Below are 22,092 nucleotides of genomic sequence, written 5' to 3'. Positions count from 1 at the left end.
GATTCACCATGGGACGGGGCGTGACCCGTAGCAGGTGCTCGGTAAATTCAACTATTGTCTACTGATGTTCCACCTGCCTCTCTGACTGGGCCCTGGGGATACCGCACGGACCTGCAAAGATGCCAGGAGACCCAGGACTCTCCCCCTGGCTCTTTCACTCCCATTTCTACTCCTAGTCCCTGAACCTTTCCTCCATCTCAGCCCCTCCTTTTCTCTCGTTGACATTTTCATCAAATAGAAGGTCCTAAAGAAAGAGAGCGGGGCAGTAGAGGGCAGTGTGGCCAGGATCTCAGGCAGCGCGTTTCATGGACTGAGCCTGCGGCCTCCTGTGTGTCATTGTGATTTGACAAGTGTGGACAGAGGCCTTCGCCACCAGAGGGCTTTCCCAGGCACTATAGCTCCCCCTGGTGGGCACTGATTTGTTACAGGATCACTGCCATCAAAAAAAAAAAAAAAAAAAAAAACAAAAAAAATAATGTCCCCTCCCAAAAAAAAAAAAAAAAAAAAAAACCGAAAAAACTTCACAAAGACATTCACAATCTTTAACCCCACGTAACTCTACTCCTAGAAATTTGTCCTGATGAACAAAGCAGAACAGTATATGAGTGACACAAAACAAATGTCCGACAATAAGGGCATATAAATTACGGTGCATCCACATGAAAGTACAAGGTAGCCATAAAAATATTAAGTAGGAAGACATGAAAACTTCCTAACAGAATATTCAGAAATCATACCACTGCAACAGCTATGAAGGGACTACACAAAGGGAAAATTTCATTTTCTTTGTGTAGTGAGTTACAGGTAATTTTTAAATTACATTTTTTCCTTGAAAGTTATTTTGTCTTTTCAATTACTCCCCATCTCTCAAAGAAACAACTTAATATTTTATCTACTGTGAGATGTCCTGTCAATATGTAACGATACTGACTGTATTATTTTACTAGGGCTACTGTACAAAGTACTGCAGGCTGGGGGACTTAAACAACAGAAATTAATTTTCTCATAGTTCTGGAGGCTGGAAATTGAGATCAAGATGCCAGCAGGGTTAGTTTCTTCTGAGGCTTCTCCTCTTGGCTTATAGATGGCTACCTTGCTTTCCCTCTACAGGTGTCTGTGTCCTGTAGACTCCAGTCATATTGGATTAGGGCTGACCCTAGTGACCTCATTTTAACTTAATTACCTCTGTAAAAATCCTGTCTCCAAACATGGTCACATTCCGAGATACTGGCGGTTAGGACTTCAACATATAAATTCTGGGGGCACACAGTTGAGCCCATAACAGTGACTGTTATAATAGTACCACGTGTTTATATACAGTATCATTTCTTCATATTTAGATGGCTTATTTTATGATCGTTATATCTAAAGCACTTCCTGTGACATAAAAGGCAGTATAGTATCATTCCTTATGCTTTATCATGAGTTAGAGCCAGATAAGTTTCTCCAGTTTAAGTCTAGTGCTGTAATTACTAATGTTTGCTACCTCTTTGGTAAACCAATAACAAGTTGTAATTATTCAAGGGACATTTGGGGCAGTTGTTTAAAGAAAATTGATCTTCCTCACTGGGTTTTTCTCTCTCATTTGATTTGAGAACTGTGGTATATATGTATATACTGGATACACACACACTCTATATATTCATGCATGCATACATATATATGTTCCATGATTTAAAACTGTACAACAGACTCTAATAATCTTGTTTTTGCTTTTCCGACTCATGCTTTTGAATTAGAAATGTCATAATACTCTTGGCCTGTCATAATCCTGTTCTTTCAGAAATTATTTTCTCAGCTTCTTAGGTTCTGGGGATTTATTATTGTGGGCTTTGCCTCTCACACTATAAAGTACCAAATGTTTTCTCATGAATAGAAATAATGAAAGCAAGACTCCAGATGTTACCCATTAAATTAGCCTAGGTTAATCCCTATCTGCCCCAATAGATACATTTTTGAAGATTTACCAGAGGCAAGAGGATGTTTATTTCTTTAGGGACTCTGTTAGTGGAGCTCTTTCCCTGGTGCCTCAGCTGCGCTTCTTATCCAGTATCTTCTGCAGGCCTGGGGCTTACGCATGGGGTCATTTCAGGAATAGAAGGGTCACCTCTCGTATATAATAGCGATTGGGAATGGGGGGTTGGTGCTATATGTGGGAAAGTGATTACTTTGCCACTTCATAGACAGCAAAACTGAGGCCTGCAAAGCTCATGATTTATTTAAGGCAACAGTACAGTTCAGGGACAGCTCTAGGATGAAAATCAGTCATTTCTGACCCCTCAAGAGCGTGCCAGGCCCATGAATCATCCTGCCACGAACATAAATAAAATCGCAAATTAGATGGAAAAGTCCTATCCTTTCTGACCACAGGCTACATAACCTTTTAAAACCTAGTCTTCTCCTTAGTCACGGTAGTAATTTTAAGAAATGTTTTAACTCATAAAATATGAAAACACATAATAGGATTTTCTTAAATACATACTGTTGCAGGTGTTTGTTGGGCAGTGAGCCCTGTAACTTAAACGCACAACCTCTAAGGGAGGGTCAGAAATGCAGACGCGTTTCCATTCCAAGTAGAAGTACGCTGTCATGCTCTTTCTGCATCTTGCCTTTTTTTTTTTTTTTTTTTTTTTGCAGTACGCGGGCCTCTCACTGTTGTGGCCTCTCCCGTTGCGGAGCACAGGCTCCAGACGCACAGTCTCAGCGGCCATGGCTCACGGGCCCAGCCGCTCCGCGGCATGCGGGATCTTCCCGGACCGGGGCACGAACCCGTGTCCCCTGCATCGGCAGGCGGACTCTCAACTACTGCGCCACCAGGGAAGCCCTGCATCTTGCCTTTTTTGTTTAACGGTGTATTACAGATCATTCCACGATAACATGAAGAGTCACCTTATTTTTTTACTGGTTACCCGTATCCCATCGCGCGTAGGAATTTGTCCTATGTGAATAGTGGATTTATCGTCATTTATTTAACTAGCCCCCCACTATTTCCTGAAGGCAAATCGTGCTGTAGTAGTCATCCTTGACCAAATTTTTTGTGCCCTTGTGAAATTGTTAGGTTAAAAGATATGTGTCATTTAATTTTCCCTCCAGTGTAACTGATTTGTTATTATTCATTTCTTTACCTTTTTGTCTGTTTTATTCCATCTATGCGATCTATATAGTCAACTTACTGTTCTGATTTCCTAAAGATACTGATATTAGTATATGACAAATACATTTTTCCCATACAAAATAGTGCTTGTTAAAGAAAAATACATGATGAGCATTTTTTATTATCTTCGTTTGAGTCTTAGGTGCTGTTTCTAGTTAAGAAACAGTAAGAGTGGTTCTCAGGTTCCCTTAGCCTCCACAGATATCCGTGTGTGCATGTGTGTGCACGTATAAAACAGTGTAGTGGTGGAATTTTTATTTTGTCAGCAAACATCTTCATCATTGTTACACAGAATCTCAAAATCCAAACATGAACTTTTCCTCTACAAAAACATCTAAATTTATCCTCTGAGATATTTTTCCTGTCATGTTATTTTGCAGATTTTCTTTCCATATTTGGTAGGAACTTTATTGAGGTATAATTCACGTACCGTAAAATTCACTCATTTAAAATGTGAACTGAAAATAATTCAGTGGTTTTCAGTATATTCACAGAGTTATGCAACTGGAACTATAATCTGTTTTAGAACATTTTCATCACCCCAAAAAGAAATCCTTTAGCTGTCACCCTTCTCAAGCTCCCATCCCTAGCTTTTAAATTTTGAAAGGTACTTGTGCCCTCCGGAACAGCTTCTCAGTTATACCCCACCATCGGTCCCTCGAAGGCCAGTTTCCTCATACCCTCCCTGTATTATCAAAGTATTTCATTTTGATCAGCCTCATAGGTGGAAAACACCTCCTGCTTCGATCTGCATGTGACTCGTGAATGGTGCCGGCCATCTGTTTTCATGCTTCTTGGCTGTTGTTTATGCTTCATCTCTGCACTGCTTTGTGGACCTGTTTTAAACACAAACATGTTGTTGTCACTGCTTCATTTTGATCCCGTCCACCGGGGCAGGATGCATGGGGCAGAGACTGCTAGGAAGTTAGTTCTACGGAAACAAGAGCACCCTCCAAAGAGGTCCCCCATGCACCCAGAAACCCGCCCCGGGGCTCGTTGCCCAGGACTCACCCATCATTACCCTGTGCCCACCCCCTGCCATTCTTGTGTTTTGGATGACACTCCACCCTCCCCCAATGTAGGTAAAATAATTGCTCCTTGGCGGGGCGGGGGAGGGATGGACTGGGAGTTTGGGGTTAGTAGATGCGAACCATTACATATAGGATGGGCAGAGCACAGGGAACTATATCCAGTCTCCTGTGATAAACCATGATGGAAACGAATAGGAAAAAGAGTGTCTGTGTGTGTAACTAAGTGCTTCTCCGTTGGCCTCAATCTGGCTTTGTCTCAATCCATGAAACACTGTTTTTTAATGGATGTTCCATGGTCTTTGTTCTGTTAAAACCCAGTCACCCTAGGATAAACCTGTCTTTATATGTACACCTCTTCCCTAGTCTGTGGATCCTGATAGCTTTTTCACTAGCTAGGGTCCCTGGTGAAATTCTAATAACTTCCCCAAGTTGGAGGGTCTTTGGGGAAAGCTGGAGCTCTGTTTCAGCTGGGGCTCAGACTCCTGGGAACAGGTGATTCCTCACCACCACCTCCAGGCCTGAGCCACTGTGACCTTTAGCTCCTGGTAGGTTCTTTCTGTGGGGACTGTAGCCTCCCGTGACCTCACTACCAGGGACCAGAAGGCCTCAGCCCGAGTCTGCTGTTCCTGCTGTGTTTGTTAGCGATCGAGCAAAACGCCCTTTCACTACTTGTGGTGGGAAGCCCGGTGCACGCCCAACCATTTGTCCTGAGGTACCTATACCTGACCGGAAAGATTTACTCACAGCAGGTGTGACAATAAGGTATATGTTCAAGGGAATCCCTAGCATATTTGACACCTAGCATTTGTGTCACTCCCTCCTCTATACCACAAAATCATTTTCAGGATAACGTTGTGATAATCAGTCATAAGCCTAATTTTCCTGATCACTCTATAAACAATTAGAAAAAAGAAATTTCATTTTAAAGATGATGTGATTGATATTCAAATGAGAAGCACATAGTGCCAAGTCTGTGATATTCCTGCCAGACCTACCTGACCTGAATGTCATAATGAGGAAAGCTCAGAGAGGCCAAATGGAAAGACTGGCCTGTCATCTTCAAAAGTGTCCAGGTCCTGAAAATCCAGGGAAGACTGAGGAAGTATCCCAGACAAAAGGAGAGTGAGGATAGTTAAATGCAGCTCGTGATTCAGAACGAGATCCTTTTTCTAGAAAGGACATTATTAGGACAGCTGGTGAAATTTTAATGGGTCTGAGCATTGGAGGGCACTGTTGGATCAGTGTTGATTCCTGACTTTGATGACTGCATTGTGGTTACGTAGGAGAATGTCCTTGTTTGTAGGGAATATATACTAAGGGATTCGGGGTTGATGAGACAGCAGTCAGCCTCTGATTCTCAAATGGTTCAGGGGGAAAACGTCATTTGGACAATAATGTCCTTGTACCGTACTTCCGACTTTTCTCTGTTTGTGATTTTTTTTAAATACAAAAATTGCTTTTAAAAACCTCGACGGTAATTGTAGCAATTGCTTAGAATGTAGACCAACCAAAAACTTTGGAGGAGTATTTTTTCACCAACATGCTTTAGAGTTGCTGGCACAGGTGACAGCAAAAAGCAGAGGGCTTTTCAAGTCAGTGTGGTTATTGCTTTAAAATTCCCTGCAGACGGTGTGTCCTCTATGGGGGTGCCCACCACCCACCCTCAGTACACCCTGATTACACTGGCACGTCCTAACAACTCTTCACGGTTGTGTGTCAGAATCCTCCAACAAATGATGGGACACAGGACACAGGGCCAGTTGAAGCCCTGGACCAAGAAGGCCTTTGGGGACAGTGTTAGGCTGCTGGGCTGGCCAGACTCTTACACGCTGTGCACACAGGGCAAGATCCAGCCCGTCCACAGCTCATTTCGCCAGGGAACAAATGTTTTTAAACATCCCCTGTGCTAATTAACAAACTCCCTGAGAGCCGAGTGTGGCAAAGAAAGCCTTGAATTAGCTGCGCCTTTAGGGTGGGCCTTCTGGTTAGGGTGTTTCAAATGCCAGGTAACTACCTCGGATGAATGGTCCTGATCGTAACAGCCACCCCTAGTGTGCAGATTATCCTGAGCCAGTACAGATACTGCTCACTCAACTTCAGGGTAAACGACACGCCTCCCCAGACTGCGGCACAGAGCAGGGAGCGTGGAGGCCCCAGTCTCTGTGGAGTAAGTGAGGTGTCCGTCCACTTTGATGTCTGCGTGCGTATGCACCATCGCCTCCACGGGACCTAAACAGACTAGATTGTCAAGGAAGGCTTTCTCCTTCCTGGAAGCAGTTTGCAGTTGAGGAAGAGACTTTGAAACGAGAGCAGTCCGCTCTGGCCCAGGGGAGGCACGAACTCTAAGTGCTGTCGCAGCCCCTCCCCGCGAAGCAAACCAGAACTGCGGCAGGGCGACCCACCCGTGCAAAGGGGCGTTGAGTGGTTACCCGTCCTTCCTCCAGTGGGGAAGGATGCTGCTGGTGAGGTCTCGGTCACTGAAAGGACCCACACGCACACTTCCTCTGCCATTGTCCCATTCAGCATGTCAGCCTGGAGAGAATCCCGTGCATCCCGTCTTGTCTCCAGCCTCCGGGCGTGCCCAGGTCTCAAGCCTTGATGGGTGTAAGAGTCACCGTGGCCCTTGTGAAGAGTTGACGTGCTGGGCTCCTGTCTGGGGTTTCTGATCCACCAGGGTGTGCCTAGGAGCGTGCATTTGTAACAAGCACCCAGTATCTGTGATGCCCATGGTCTGTGGACCCTCAGCGAGCCCTGATCCAGTGGCAGAAACATGCGGCTTGTGGTCAGAAAGCCCAGATTTGCCTTCGCAGCTCATGCTTCACACGCTGAGTGGGACCTTGGGCCGGTTGCCGGAGCTCCCCAGGGCCCAGGTTCACCCCAGCATCCAGGGTCTGTGTTGGGGATCAAATGTGGTAGGGAGGAAAGCACTTGACAAACGGTGAAGCTCTGCAGAAGGATGGGGACCTGGCCTTGGTCCTTACGTCCACCTTGATGTGGTACTCGTGGGGGCTGCAGCGCTTTCGGTGCATCCTGGCCAGTTTTTTAAGTGTCGCTCTCCCTGTCCCCAGCCTTCCATGCGGCGAAGTGCGAGAAGCTGCAGAGAGAGAAGGCGGAGCTGGAGCGGCGCTGTGAGGATGAGGTGCGCAGGCTGGGCTGGCGGCAGCAGGCCGAGCTGCGCGACCTGGAGCGGCGGCTGCAGCTGCAGTTCGAGACCGAGGTGGCCCAGCTCCAGGAGGAGCACCGCACACAGCTGCTGCGGATTGGGTGTCAGCACCAGCGGCAGGTCAGTCTGCGCCCCGGCCCGGGCCCTGTCCCTGCCGTCGTCGTCGTCGTCGTCGTCGTCGGGAGACGTGGGTGGGAGGTGGAGGGGAGCCGCTTTGACCAGGAGTCCGTGCAGCAAGCAGGTGAGCTTCCGGTCAAGCCTGCTCTCCTCACCTCGTTTCTCTCCTCTGTCCCCTCCCGTCGTCCCCGGCAGCCACTCTGGTCTCCCTGCCTTGTGCTCCCAGGCACACTCCCACCTCCGGGCTTTTGCTCGCTGTGCCCTCTGCCTGGAATGCTCTCCCTCTAGAAACCCCATGGCTCCCTCTCCCTCCCTTGCAGACTTTTCTCAGTGAGGCCTTTCCTGATCCAAAATCACAGCTCCTTCCCCACGTTGCGCACACTCTTCGTGTTTAGTTTTCCTCGGCACTTACTACTACTAATGAATGAGAACTTTTACTTTGTGCCCTATTGATCTTCTGCGTATTCCACAAGGACAGTGATGATGACAGACACATGTGTATCTAGCACGCGCTGTGTGCCAGGCCCTGCTCTTCCCTCTTTACATGTACTAACTCATTTAACCCCCACGATAACTCTTAGAGGGAGTACCATTATTGTCCCCATTTTACAGGTGAGAAAACTGAGACCCGGAGGTTAAATAACCTGCCAGCATTCACGCTCATGAAAGAGCCAGGGTTGGACCCAGTCTGATCCCAGGGTCCGTGCTCTCGAGCACTGAACTAGAGTTTTCTGCCAGGTTTACTGCTAAATCTCTGGCACAGGACTGCCTGCCTGCACAGAGCGAGTCTTCAGTGTGTATTTGCTGAATGAAAGAAGGGTTCCGCTCGTTAACCTTAGCCCAGCAGTCTTCCTAGAGAGGGTCATTCATCCTGGCATAGCTGGGGAAGAATTCCCAGGGAGTCTGTCAGCCTGCAAGCAGGTAGGAGCCTGGCGTGCCCATCCCCACGGCCAGCTGCCGTGTCTGTTACCGTGTTGGCGCCGGTGTGACAGGCAGGTGAAGACGAGACCACTCTGCTTCCCAGAGAGCTCGTATGCCCCTCCCTCTTCTCTTCCTCCTAAGTCTCCAAGGCTCTGACGCCTTAATGCCCACCTTCTAATTGTGTATCGTTACCCCTAGTCTGCTCGTGGTATCCCTAAGGTAAACTGGCATTTGTGAAGAGCTCACTTTACATCTCAGGCTGGTGCCGAGTGGCCCTTCACTATCATGAACGTTTGGGCTGCCTCCCCGGTAGGTGATCTGGATGGCGCTGGTCCCCAGAGGCTTGTGGATCATAGCGGGCATGGGAGAAATCTCAGAGCCATAATAAGTGCTATTGTTGGAATAAACGATCTCCTATTTGACAGCACTTTCTTCTATTCAGCATCTTGTGTTAGTCGTCCTCCTTTTTCTAGAGGCCCGTGGAAACCAGACGCATCTGCCTGCTTGAGGTGGTACAGACTTAGAGGCTGGGAGACAGATAGGTTACAGCTAAGGTTACCTGCTGGGCTAAGATTAGAGGTGGAACCTTCAGCATCTTGGCTTCTCAGCTGGCTTTAAGTGGACATTTGCACGGCTGCCGTCTTTAGTCTTACCTGCTTCGTGGTCCCTTGATACAGCTCAGACCTGGTGCAGATATTGGCTTGTTCTATGCCCTGTATCCTGGGGCTATTCATTCCCAGTTTTACACAAAGAATGTATTTATACCCATATTCACTGACTTTTGGTCCAAAGTTCTGGGTTGGTTGAGAAGATGCCAAGAGATGGAAGGAAGGGCAGGAGGTAGTCCCCTGGCAGAAGGATGAGCCTCTGAACAAACGCTCATGCTGGGGTGTCGTGTGTGGGAAACCGGGAAGCCAGGGCCACTGCCGAGCGGAGCCCATCCGCCAGTGGAGGGAGCCGGGGCAGAACCTCGCTACGTTTTGTCGGTGCAGGAGCATGTGCTGGGGGGTGTGGCCTCATCTGCCTTGGAGCTGGGACAGCGGCCTTTTAAAGATTTCATACTGGGAGAGATTGGAGGCCCTGACTTTTCCACTTGAGAGTGAGTTACATGAGCTGCTTATGTATATTTTTAAAGTGCTCTGTCTCGTGAGAGCTCTGAATCCTGTTCTCCCTGATCCTTTACAGCTAAAGTGATTCATTTGGTTATTCATCCATCTAAGCAAAGAATAGTCAGTGAAGGCCCACCGCACACACGGCCTCATGACGGCACACTGCAAGAGGTGCCAACATTTATAAAATGTGGACTTGCTTGTTCCGTAGCCTCGGGTTACAGATCCAGGGAAGTTCTGAGGCAGTTTCTCCAGAAACTGTAATACTGAGTGGGAAATACAGATTCTGTGTTTAGGAACTGAGAGTGTCCTTGCAGATGGGAGGATGAGGGAAAGCTTTATGGTGGGAAGAGCATCAGCACGCTTTACATCCGAGTACATCTTTCCTATAGAAACCCACTGGTTGGGGGCAGGGGGAGGGATGGGTGGCTGAAATCTACGTAGTAGAAACCCACTGGTTGGGGGCAGGGGAGGGATGGGTGGCTGAAATCTATGTAGTATTCAGGCCCCTGATTCTGCTCCTGCCGCTGGATGTTGGCTGTTGTCTTGACCTTCAGCTTCTCCAGCAGGGAGCGCACAGGCAACCAGGAAGAAGGTGAAATGTACATCAAGCCATATTATAATTTCCAGGTAGAGTAAATGCTCATGTATTTGGTCCAGGAGGGGGCTCGGTGCCTGGCCGCAGTGGGGATCTGGAAGGTCTGTGGTTCCAGCAATCTGTGCCGACCCTCCACACTCAGGGCCTCTTTGTGGGGGACAGTCGCGTTCGGCAAGGCTGACCCATAGATCCTGCCATCTCGAGCCTTAAAACTCAAGTTCACCAATGGGGCCTCTCCTGGCGCCCCGGTGCCCTGGCCGGCAGCGCGGAGGCTGCTTCCGTTCTGACGCAGGATTTTCTGAGGCTTTCCTCCGATCAGAAACTCCCTCTAGAAGGCCGGCTGACCTCTGACCTTACCGCAGGATGCCCCTAGGAAGATCCAGCCGTCCACTTGCCTCGAGCGGCAGAGACCGTCTTTCTCTCTCTGTCTCCACATGGGAGTCACTGGGGAGCTTCTGGCAAAGCACTCCTCCTGCCTGCACCCCGCGCTAATGGAATCAGAGTCACGGACTGGGGCTTCCCAGGGCCCAGAGCTGCAGCTGTCTGGTGTCGGGGGATGTGCAGGGCCTCCTTCTTTAGCCCTGCAGACAAGTTAGGGTGTGAGCAGGGGCGTGGCCTGGCCTCCTGGCTTTCTTACGTGCCTTTAAAGATATGCTAGGACTCTTATCTTAAAAGTCGGATTATAAAGGTGTTTCATCAAATCAGTGCTCATTCTAGAGCTAGCCGCACATTAACAGAAGCCAGATTTCCCAAGCTTCCCTATCTCAGGGCACACGAAACAGATTTTTCAAGGTAAACACAAATGCTTTTCCTTTTCTGCTCCAAATGTACTCGCCCGCCCACGGAGCCTGGTGTTTAGTGATCAGATTTGTGACCTTTGACCCTCTCCCTCCAAGACCCTGTGGCAGTTTGTCTCTCTCCCTGACCCGGCCTGGAAGCCCCTCGTGCAGGGCCCCCTGGTTCCTAAAGGCATTCTGGATTCTGCATTTTGAGCAGACTCCTTTCCAGAGGAGCAGTGGTGTTCAGCCTTTGGCGTTTACGTTGGCTTTGTCTCATATCCGGGACACACTTTGTAACCTTTCCTAAAGAAATCATCCTTTTAGACTTAACTGGGAGGCCCAGCGTGCCCACGCTTAATCAGACCGTGCAGAGGCCACTTCGGCCATCATCTCGCATTCTGTCCCATATTCGTCCCGCAGAGCAGGTGCACAGCTGCCATCAGCGAAACCACACTCTCTAATCAAATAGAATGAGGTCCCGAGGGCCCCTCTATCTTCCAGCGCCAGAGCCCCGCCCATCGCAGCCCAGAGCCTCCGGACACTGGAAAGAGGCAGAGCCGGGTAGATAGAAGCCTCTGTGAACACCTGCCCACGTAGTGGGCGGCAAAGGGGCAAAGGCACAGCCCGGAGGGGCATGAAGTCAGCCCAGGAGCTCTGGCAGGGCTGGCTGCCTGCTCCGAGTCAGTACCCAGGATGATGTAGCAGGGATGCAGGGACAGAAGGGATGGTGAGTCATCTCGTTATCCGGAAGGAGAGTCGTTCAGAGAGCCCTGGAGAGAAAAGGCAGGGGCAGCTCCCTCTGTCTCATCAGATAGGAAGACACGTCACAGATGGGGGCGAATGGGAGTTTAATCTGGTTTTCTTTAATGAGGAAAGCCAAGACAATGTAAAGCCCATGCGTCTTCATTCTAAATGGAAGTCTTCTCTCAGTGAATTGCCGAAGGCTCCCATAATTGCATTTTGCAAATGGCTGAATGAAGTAAGCCCACAGCTCTATTCTTACCCATCGGAGAGGGCGGCTTCCCAGCCCTTTGCTTTGCTGGAACTCAGCTAAACAGCAAACAGCTGCAGGAACAGAGCCTGGTGCAGGGACCAGCTGCTGCTCTGTACCCCTGGGACTACTTGATGGGCACATGGACAGACCTCCGCAGCCAGCTCAGAACTTTGTCCTCCTGGAAGAGGGAGGAGGCTGGCCCAGCAGAGATTTTGGGGGGACGGGGGCACCCAAGGTTCTAAAAGGAAGAAAATGAAGCTTCACCCAGCATAAGTTTGCTGTGGCCGGATAATGGTTTAGCGCCTCTGTCTCATTTTTGGTGATCTACAACGCAAAACATATCTTGTGTGTCCCTTGGGTCAACTTGTCTGAATCCCCTCAAGTGCCTGCCGACCTGGAGGTCTTCTCAGGCTGAGAGCTCGGACGGGCTGCTGCCCCGTGCTCTGGAAAGAAGCCTAGAGCCATAGAGGAGAAGCCATGGGGATTGAAACTGGGATAAGAAAGGGGACGGCCAACAGTGCACGGCCTCTTCCTTGTAGAGGGAACAGTCTTTAAAAACCATACGCATGTCTAGAAACCTAAATCACTCGAGAGTAAGGACCATGATGCCCAGATTTTGGCTCACTGACTCTCACTGGTTTCCTTCAGAACATCCTGGGCTTTCCTCTCATTGCATGTGGAGGAATTGGGGGATCAGTATTTCATCCCCAAAAGCCCCTCTGAGAGGCTGTAACAGACAGATCACACCCTTACATCATCCTTGGTATATTGGGTGTGGTATTCCATCACCACTAAATCAAAGACCTGACTCCACCAAGCCAGGAGGGCATGTGATGAAGCACCACCCTTGCTGATCAGAGCAGATCCACCGCCAGGACGAAAGGGACTCTTCTGGAACGTAGTCCCGGCATCCATCTCTTTTCTGAAACCACCCGTGGCAATTTGGGTAAGAACCCAATAAATTAGAATCATACTAAGGACTGATGAAGGATTCTTCTTTATACTGAACTAACATACCTCCAAACAAGGTGTGGGTACTTGTTTCTAACGGAAGTCACCAGTGGAGTGTAAGGAAAACCAGTTCCATTTTTTTTAACCAATGATTTGTTTTTCCAAGAGACTGAAAGTCTTCGGACAAAGATTCCATAAAAAAAACCTTCATATAAACAGGATTTGGACAATTAAAAACTGCGGTAATCGGCCTTTCTGCTGAGTGGATTCATAGCTCTGAGCCTCGAGTGAAGTATTGTTTAATCAAGAATGGCCAGTAGATAAAAGTGAATCATCGCATACCATGTCCATTTTCATGGCGTAATGCAGCTTTCCGAACTCTGTCAAGTTCGTTGTTGGTCTTGGCAGTGATATTTCTGTTTTAGTGGATGACACTTCCTTTTACCATAGGAGAGAGAAGTCGGGCCAACTTTCCCAAGCAATGATGGTATCCAGAATGGGAATCTATCCCATTTTAAAATACAAACACTCCCATGCGTCCCCTTCACAAGCGGGCTTCCTTTCTTGTGAAGAGTTCTTCCTCCTTTTACAGATCAAAGATCAGCCTGTGAATTATCCCCAGAGAAATGAGACCCTCTGAGAGGTGGCTGGACAGTGTTCTGAGCCGGTCCGCCGCAGAGCTTCAGGGTATGGGCAGGTGCGCTGGTTCAGTGTTGTTCAAATGCTAGGTTTTGACACCTTAGTACATTGTGAAATGAATTTAGTGGTTTGTAACTGCATTTTGAAAAACAACAAAGGAACATAGAATAAAAATTTAAAAACGAGATTACTGCAGGTAAGAGGGGAAAGTGTCCTTTTGTGAAACTTTGGTTTCACACACACGCCCTGCGTATGCGTGTGTGTGTGTGTAACAATGTACAATGGTGTTTTTACAATGGGTCACCGACAGAGAATTTGGAGAAACATTGTTCCGGTTTGCTATCACAGGGAGAGGTCGTCTTATGCCATGACTCCTGTAAGTCATACATTTGAAGTTAAAATAACAGCTGCAACAACAAAAGTAACAAAAGCAGTAAAGTTAGAAGGTGTGTGGTGGGGCCAGAGATCAGGAAGGGGGAAAATAAAAAATCCTGGGCTGGCGTAGCACAGGGAGATCAGCTCGGTGCTTTGTGACCACCTGGGTGGGGCGGTGGATAGGGAGGGTGGGAGAGAGGGAGATGCAAGAGGGAAGAGATATGGGGATATGTGTATATGTATAACTTATTCACTTTGTTATAAAGCAGAAACTAACACGCCACTGTAAAGCAATTATACTCCAATAAAGATGTTTAAAATATATATATATAATGAAAAACAAAAGTCAAAAAAAAAAAATCCTGGCTGGCTGCACTACCTGTGATTAAACTCCTGGAAATGTACCATCAGCCAGAGAAACAGCAGCTTCTTGGGAGCAGGTCCCACAGCCTGGGCAGGGGGAGGTCTGCACCGTGATCCGGGGGGCAGGTTCGCGGCTGGGAGCAGGGGTGGTGAGCACACACACACACCTGCCCACTTGCCTTGGGGCTGGTGAGAGGGTCCCTGGGCACTGGTTCCTGGTCTTGTTGGGGGAGGCAAGGGCAGTATGTTTCAGAGCTTCGCCGTGGATGTCAGACAGCCCTGGGCTGACTGCTGGCTCTGCCATTTACTAGCCTTTGGGCAAAACACCTCAAGCCTCTCTGAGCCTCAGTTTCCTCGTCTGGGAAATGAACATGAAAACATTTACTTTATCATATTGCTGTGAGGCTTGAGTGGAGAAGCCGAGAGTGGGTAGCTTAATAAATGTTAGCTCCCTCCAGATACCTCGCGTGCTGTAGCTCCCACCTGCTGCCAGGAAGCAGAACAGACCATCTGGTAGGGGAGGACCCTCTTCTGTCCCTTATTACCTCACGGAATGCTTGGTGGAAGGGGAAGGAATGGGGTGGAAGGAAATGGTCCAGAGGGGGCCCAGGGCAGTAAAGAGGTGGCTTCGGCAGCTACCCACCCCACCCGGGGAGCTGCTTCCCGTTGCATGAGCGGCAGGGCTGTGGCAGTGACTTCCCTGTGACATCCCCTGCCCCGCCGCCCCTGACTCCGGGACTCCCGCGTCACCAGCAGATCCTGGCTCTGCTGCCTCGGCACAAGGCTGAGGGTGGCCGCCATCACAGCAGAGTGTCCTGCCCTTGACGTTTGGGCCACTGACATTTCCCCTCGTTGCAGTCCACCTCGGTCCTCCAAGCCGCGAGGCCATTGGAGCCCCCGGTCCCCGGCTCTCTGTGTAACCCGAGCTGTGATCTCCTGCAGGTGGAAGACATCACCGCCAGCCATGAGGCTGCTCTCCTAGAAATGGAAAACAGTCACACGGTTGCCGTCTCGCTCCTGCAGGATGACCACGACCACAAGGTGCAAGGTAGCTACGAGGCTTGGTGCGCGCGGTGGGCGGGCAGGGTGGGCTGTGCGCACTGATCCTCTCCGGCTGCAGACACGGGGAGCCCTCCCTTTCCCTCTTGCTTCCCTTTCCCTTCTTCCTTCCTTTCCTTCCTGGTTTGTCCTTTGTGTTGCTTCTTGGGTTAAGAAAAGAGAGAAATCCAGGACCCGGTAACTACAGTAAGTCCCCTACATATGAATGAGTTCCGTTCCGAGAGCGCATTCGTATGTCCAATTCGTTCGTAAGTCAAACAAAGTTAGCCTAGGTACCCAACTAACACAATCAGCTATATAGTACTGTCCTGTAATAGGTTCATAATACTTTTCACACAAGTAATACATAAAAAACAAACACAAAAGTAAAGAAAACATTTTTAATCTTCCAGTACAGTACCTTGAAAAGTACAGTAGTCCAGTACAACAGCTGGCATCCAGGGGCCGGCATTGCCCGAACAGGCAAGAAGAGTTACTGACTGGAGGGGAGAGAGGAGGTGGGAGATGGTAGAGCTGAAGGGTCGTCAGCAATAGCGGACGGAGGGCCAGCTGCAGTGTCACTCACGCCTGACGTTGATGGAATGCACATTCGCATCTTTGAAAGTTCGCAGCTTGAAGGTTCTTTTGTAGGGGACTTACTACTGTACTTTCCTCTGAAGCCGATCCTCTCAACCCTGCCTGAATACTGGAATCCCTGGGAGCCTTGGTCCCAGAGCAGGATTTGGTAGCTGGTCTGGGTTATAGCCTGGGCTTGTTAAGGCTCATAGGTGAATGTAACAGGTAGCCAAGCTTGAGACCCACTGTTCTACAGTAAGTGTAGAAATCCGGGGCTTTGTCTTGTTTTGTGGCCTTATAACCGTCCCACAGGTGTGGTGTTGTCAGGGCCACGCCAGCATCTGACTGGGCCTGGCTCTCCACACCTTGCACTCAGACCACATTCACCATGGATGTAAGTGGACTCTCAGGATCTTTCTTTTTACATTTTTTATAACTTTGAATTATCTTTGGTTACGTAGGATTTTATGTGGGTTGTAACAACAACATTTAACTAGGTACTACTAAGATTTTGACTCTGTGAAAGAAGCTTTTTACACGTTAACGTGCATTAACGTTATATAGAGAATTTGTTTTTCAATTTCCCCTTTCCTCATTTTTTCCTCCCCAGTCAGCTGATTGTTAAAGTATATGAAAAACAATTAATTTAACAATAGATTAATAAATTCTAAACTTTTGAGAATGAGTATCAGGGTTTTAAAATTATTTTTAAATGTTCTTTGTAGACAACAAGGCCCACTGTGCAACAACCAATGCTCATGTGACGCCCTCGAGCGCCAACCCCGCCGCCTCTGGGAACCACCCGTACGTGGAGAAGTCCAAGCTGGACGCAAGGGAGAGGAATTTCCTGAGAACTAGTTAAATGCATTTCCTGTTCCTGAGAGCGTGTCTCATGCTTAGAGTACCAGCTCCCACCCTTGGATGCACATTGGAACCACCTGGAGAGTTTTTTAAAAAATACTGATGTGTAGCTCCCATTACAGAGGTTCCGGTTTAATTGCTCTGGGGTGCAGCCCAGGCATCGGGATTTTTTAAAACTCCCCAGGTGATTCTAATATGTAGCAGAATTGGAGAAGCACTCTCTTAGAGCACAGTCTTAAGCATGGGACAGAGTGTCAGGACCTTAAAATAATGAAATACATTATGAGTACATAGATAGTCGCCATGGTTTATGCCACCTACTAGATACTGACTTTTCTTTGCATGTGAGGTATAGGGTCTCTGAAGATGCCCTAAAGCCCATCACTACACTGTAGGAAGATGGTCTCAGGAAAGGGAACAGGAACGGAAATGTTACAATGAGTGTCGCCTTTTGTTTCCGGATTTTCGTATAAATAGACTTGGTAGATTTTTCTGACTAATGAAGACTCGCTTAGACGCCACATCCAGGGCCTTTGACTTACATATAATGTGAAGACAATGTAGGCGTATGTAATGGTAGCTAAAAACTTCATTATTATGGATGATGCTGTCAATGACTATTAAAAGTAATCATTCAGACAAAGGCAGGTAGACCAGAAACCCACCTGATTTTATGTCAATAAGACAAGCACAAACTTTTTTCTTTTTTCCCAAATGTAAATTTCAGCTATAACAACTGGATATCTAAGAGACCTTTAACCCTCATTAGTTAAAAGATTTGGGTCAATGGAAACCACAGAGTTTTTCTTAATTGCAGCCTATGCCAGCCGGAATGACAATTATTGGTCTCCAGTACTCTTCTGTGCTAAGCACATGATCCAGGTTGATTAATGAGACCTTTCCTCTCTCCAGTTATAACATGAAAACAAATTGCTTGTGTAGCTAGAATGAGACGGGCTTCACCCAGCTAATAAGACTATTCCCATCTGGAGGAAAACAGAATCCATTTGCTTAATAACTCTTACATGACATCTCTTGCTGCCTATCTTGCAAATTATCACTGGAATGACACTTTTCACGGAATAGAATTGCTCCAAACTCCCCAAGAGGAACCAGTCCAATGAGTCCTTCCTTCTGAGTGGCTTAACATCGACTCTTTGCTTAAGCAAATCCTAGCATCTGTGGTTTCCAGAGTGTGGCCCAGAGGCCGCCAAGGTGACTTTGCAGGCACAGCAGTGGTCCCATTCACCTGTCCATTCTCCAGCAAGCCCATGCTCCGCTCTCCTTGGAAAGGTCCCTGCTTCAGCCCGAGATTGCGGCTTCGTGGTAGAAAAGAAGAGTGATCCTGGGAGGGAAGAAAAGGGAGATTTAACATTAATTACCTAGTGGTTTTACCATTAGGAATAGTTGGAGAATTCAGTGAGTGCTGTGAATGGAGAATCTGACTTGGCCAGGGTGTTGGTAGAGCTGGGTATAAAAGTGAGTGTGTGTGTGTGTGTGTGTGTGTGTGTGCGTGTGTGCGCTTGTGCTCTGTTTGCGTCCCTCCCTCCTTTCTTTCTTCTTAACCCTCGCCCTTTCTCCTATTTCCTTCCTCATCCTTTCTCCCTCTCTCGTAAATAACATTGCATACAATTTCAAACTAATGGAGAGGTCTCTTTAGGCTTAAGTCTGCTATATACTGGTGTCCCTTACTCACCTACGTCACTAGTCTTAGCCTGGCAAAAGAATCTTGTTTGATCCCTTTTCAAAAGAAAGATCAACTTAACAATTTGATGTCTTCTCTCCAGAACTGATATCTACCCACGAGCTTGAAAAGAAAGAATTGGAAGAAAATTTTGAAAAGCTGCGGCTGTCATTACAGGTCAGTGTTTCCTTAACTCCAGCATCAAGATAATGGCAGCATTGTTATTCCTGTCCGCAGACATTTATCCAGCACCTACCGTGTACTGGATCCTGTACTAAGCATTGGAATATGGGGGTAAATAAGACCTACTCCCTGCCCTTAAGGAGTTTTCTGTCTACTCAGAGCTGTGATACAAATAGTGACAGACCAGCACGGAAGGTAACACATACTTGCACAGAATGAATAATACCGTTAGTGCCACAGGGGTTCCGAGAGACGGCTCCCCATGTGCTTGCGGTCAGAGTCATGTTTGGGGAAAGGGGAGGATTAGGGAGCAGAGCATTCTAGGCAGGGGTAACGGGGTAAGGAGACTCATGTAGGGCAGAAATCACAGGACATGTTCTGGGAATTGTAAAAGCAACTTCAATCCTCTGGAGATGTAATGAAGCTTCTTGGCGTCCCGCTTGAAACCTACACAGAGTGTGGGTCTCAGATGCCAGGGGCGCTCCCTGGCTTCCTTCTGATCTCGAAGGGGAGAATGGAGGTCTCTGCCTTCCAGAGACCCCGATCAGCTGCTTCTTTGAAAAGATGTTGACCGCCCCCAGCCCTAGAGTGGGGCTGCCTGGGAAGCCAGGGGGAGGCTGGTGGCCCTGCTTCCATTGCCAGCTGTGGACGTCCCAGTCATAGAAAGATTACCTTTTAAATATTAGGGACATTCACACCTGGAAATTTGGGAGGTGATTACCATAATTCTAGTACAAAGAGCAGGAGTTTTGTTTCTTCAGTGGCTCACTTTCCCCAGGCAGCGTTTCTTGCACAGAGCCTGCCCTGCCGAGAAAAGAATCTAGGGTTATGGAGTGTCACACTATTGAGTGCACTATTCACAAGGGTTTAAATGGGAAAAACCACCTGCTGCAAACCCACCCCCGGTCCATCGGTCCGTGGATGCCCACGTGCTCCCTGCGTGGCTTATCCTTGGCAGATTAACCCCAAACTTCTTTGTGTACCCCACATCCCACACCACCCAGATATATTACCCTTAAGGAACACAAACCGGGAAGGTAACAGCCATACTGTGATGTATCAGAAACCCCCAAACAGTCCAAAACCAAAAGAAGGGAGAGTTCTGCTTCATCCGTGAGTCTTCACTTTGCCACTCACATCACACAGTCATGAACTGTGCACATTTTAGTGGTAACTCACGGGCAGAATCCATTTGAGCTGGAGATTTTCTGGTGTGAGGTGGGTACAGTTGCTTAGGCCAGTCTCCTTGGGCTACTGGCAGCTAGAGAAACAGATTTGGGGTAAAAGATTTGAGTTTGAGGTTTAAATCCCCACTGTACCTTCTCTTAATAGCTTTGAAATCTTGGACAGCTACATAAGCTGTAAACCTTAGTTTACCCATCTGTAAAATGGGGATAATGCCAATTCCTTCCTCAAAGTGTGAGCAGCTTAAGGGAAATATATGTGTCAGTGAAAACATTAATCAATAGTCAATCCAAGAAAGAAATGGAGAATTTTATTTGAGCCAACCTGAGGATTAGAACCACAGGGAGACAGTCTTTATGTGGTGTACAATGGAATGCTACTCAGCCATAGAAAAGAACGGAATTTCGCCGTTTGAAGCAGCGTGGATGGACTTGGAGGGCATTCTGCTAAGTGAAATACGTCAGAGAAAGACAGATACTGTATGATGTCACTTATATGTGGAATCTAAAACACACAACAAACTAGTGAATGTAACATAAAAGAAGCAGACTCACAGATACAGAGAACAAACTAGTGGTTACCAGTGGGGGGAGGGCACGTAGGGATGGGGGAGGGGAGGTACAAATTGCTGGGTGTAAATAGGCTCAAGGATGTGTTGTACAACACGGGGAATATTTTGTAATAACTGTAAATAGTAACCTTTAAAAATTGTATTAAATTTTTTTTAAAGATTAAAAGACAAAGCGCTAAGGACTGTCCCTTAGAGGTCAATGCACAGTTATATCAATTTTTGAGACAAAGGGTCTTACATCAAAGTAACATATTGACAGTGTACGTAGTCCAACAGGGCAGGTAGTGGGTCATCGTGACCCCTTACAGGATTGAGAAAGGAATGTTATCTCCTAAGGAGTTACCTTGCTGGCGCCAGGAGAAAATTGCTTTTTCTTCCGGTGAGCAGGCATTCCTGTGTCTTCTAAGGGGATCTAGTTAATGTATAATGCAGACGCACCGTGCACACTGAAGAGGGGTAGTGGCCCAGATGGGCAGAGAGAGAATTTTCTGTTTAAAAATTTTCTGGTCCTGCCTTAAAAATAAATTGATTTCATCATGTGTAAAGGGCATAGAGCACTAGGCAGCAGCTGATGCTATTATAATAGTTTCAGGCGTTGTTACGTTTGCCATCATCATCATTATTACGGGGCCGTTGGTTAACTCCAAGTGGTCCATGCCGGGCCAGGTCACCGGCTGGGTCTTGGTGCTCTTACCTTGGCATAAAGTAGCCAATCCAAGTTGAAGAACAGCACGTTCTGTCTTATTGCTGGGGCACCATTGTGCACCTGAGGATCTGTTTTGAATGATGGCGAAGAAAGCAGAAAAACCACAGTGTGATCGTTTAGATGCCACCTAGATGGTACTTGCCTGAGTTTTTCACTGTTTCACTTTTTAACGGAGGGCAAGAGGCTCGAGAGGAATGCTTGCTCTGACGAGGCTTGTATAGGAGGTGGGCAGCACTCCAGTCATTTTAATTTTTGCAATAAAATAATATCTAATATTTATTGAGCACTTACTGTATGCTAGGTACTGTTCTAAGTATTAGCTCACCACCATCCTCTGGGTTAGGTATTATCTTACCCATTTTACAGATGGGGAAACCTGGACACAGTGGTTAAACTACGGAGCGCTCCAGTCATTTTATAGTCACGTTCTACGCATGCGTGCTGGGGCCCAGCCGGCTGTCCTGAGCCCTGATTTACACTGGCTCATGTGCCTTCCAGCTCCCACTGACACTGTCCTGCCCTCATGCAGCAGCATGCACACTTAATGGCACCGTGGGGGGCTTTTATTTCTTAGAAATGAAACGGAAGTAACTGGAAACAAAAAAGGAGAGAAGGAAAAGGAACCCGCCAAGGATGGTTTGCAAAACTGGGTTCTCTGTGATGCCAAGAAAGCGGTCGAGCCAGCACGTGCTATGTGGCAGTGCTCTCGTGTGCCGTTCCATCGTTGACCGCACCCAGCTGCTCACATGTGGTGAGCGGGGCCATCTCTCTTGCCAGAAGTGTTCACGGGAAGACCTCAGTCCCTGGGTTTTAATGTTACAGAAGTGGTGATGGGGGTGGAGAATTTTGGAATACGTGGCACCAGCAAGGCACCGTCTCTTCCCTCTGCTTGGGCGTCAAGGCTCTGCCCGGCTCCCTCTGCTGCCCGCCATCGGTCAGGGCCGGGGCTGCGGGGAGAGGGCTCAGCGTGGTGGCACCTGCGCTGGCAGCAGGGCTGGGGCCCCGGGCCTCCCCACACACGCCTCCATTCTCTCCACCTTCACACACAGAGCAGCCCCGTGGCGGGCGGGGGCTGGGATGGGGGTCAGGAGGGC

General features: G+C 48.0%; 1 protein-coding gene across 2 annotated transcripts in view; it reads left to right on the top strand.

Moving 5' to 3' along the window:
• The window catches only part of MTUS2 (microtubule associated scaffold protein 2), a 312,496-nt gene that overhangs the window by 283,997 nt on the left and 6,407 nt on the right, over positions 1–22,092 (top strand). For both annotated transcript variants that reach the window (XM_024755523.1, XM_024755525.1), the window contains 3 exons: positions 7,254–7,468; positions 15,137–15,242; positions 18,457–18,530. In XM_024755523.1, the coding sequence (XP_024611291.1) occupies positions 7,254–7,468; positions 15,137–15,242; positions 18,457–18,530 (395 nt within the window). The remainder of the gene's footprint in view (positions 1–7,253; positions 7,469–15,136; positions 15,243–18,456; positions 18,531–22,092) is intronic.

The sequence above is a fragment of the Neophocaena asiaeorientalis genome, unplaced genomic scaffold (genome assembly GCF_003031525.2).
Source record: "Neophocaena asiaeorientalis asiaeorientalis breed wild unplaced genomic scaffold, Neophocaena_asiaeorientalis_V1.1 scaffold59, whole genome shotgun sequence".
Classification (NCBI taxonomy): Eukaryota; Metazoa; Chordata; class Mammalia; order Artiodactyla; family Phocoenidae; genus Neophocaena; species Neophocaena asiaeorientalis.
Note: the sequence above shows the minus strand (reverse complement) of the source record. Positions and strands in the feature narration are given on the sequence as shown.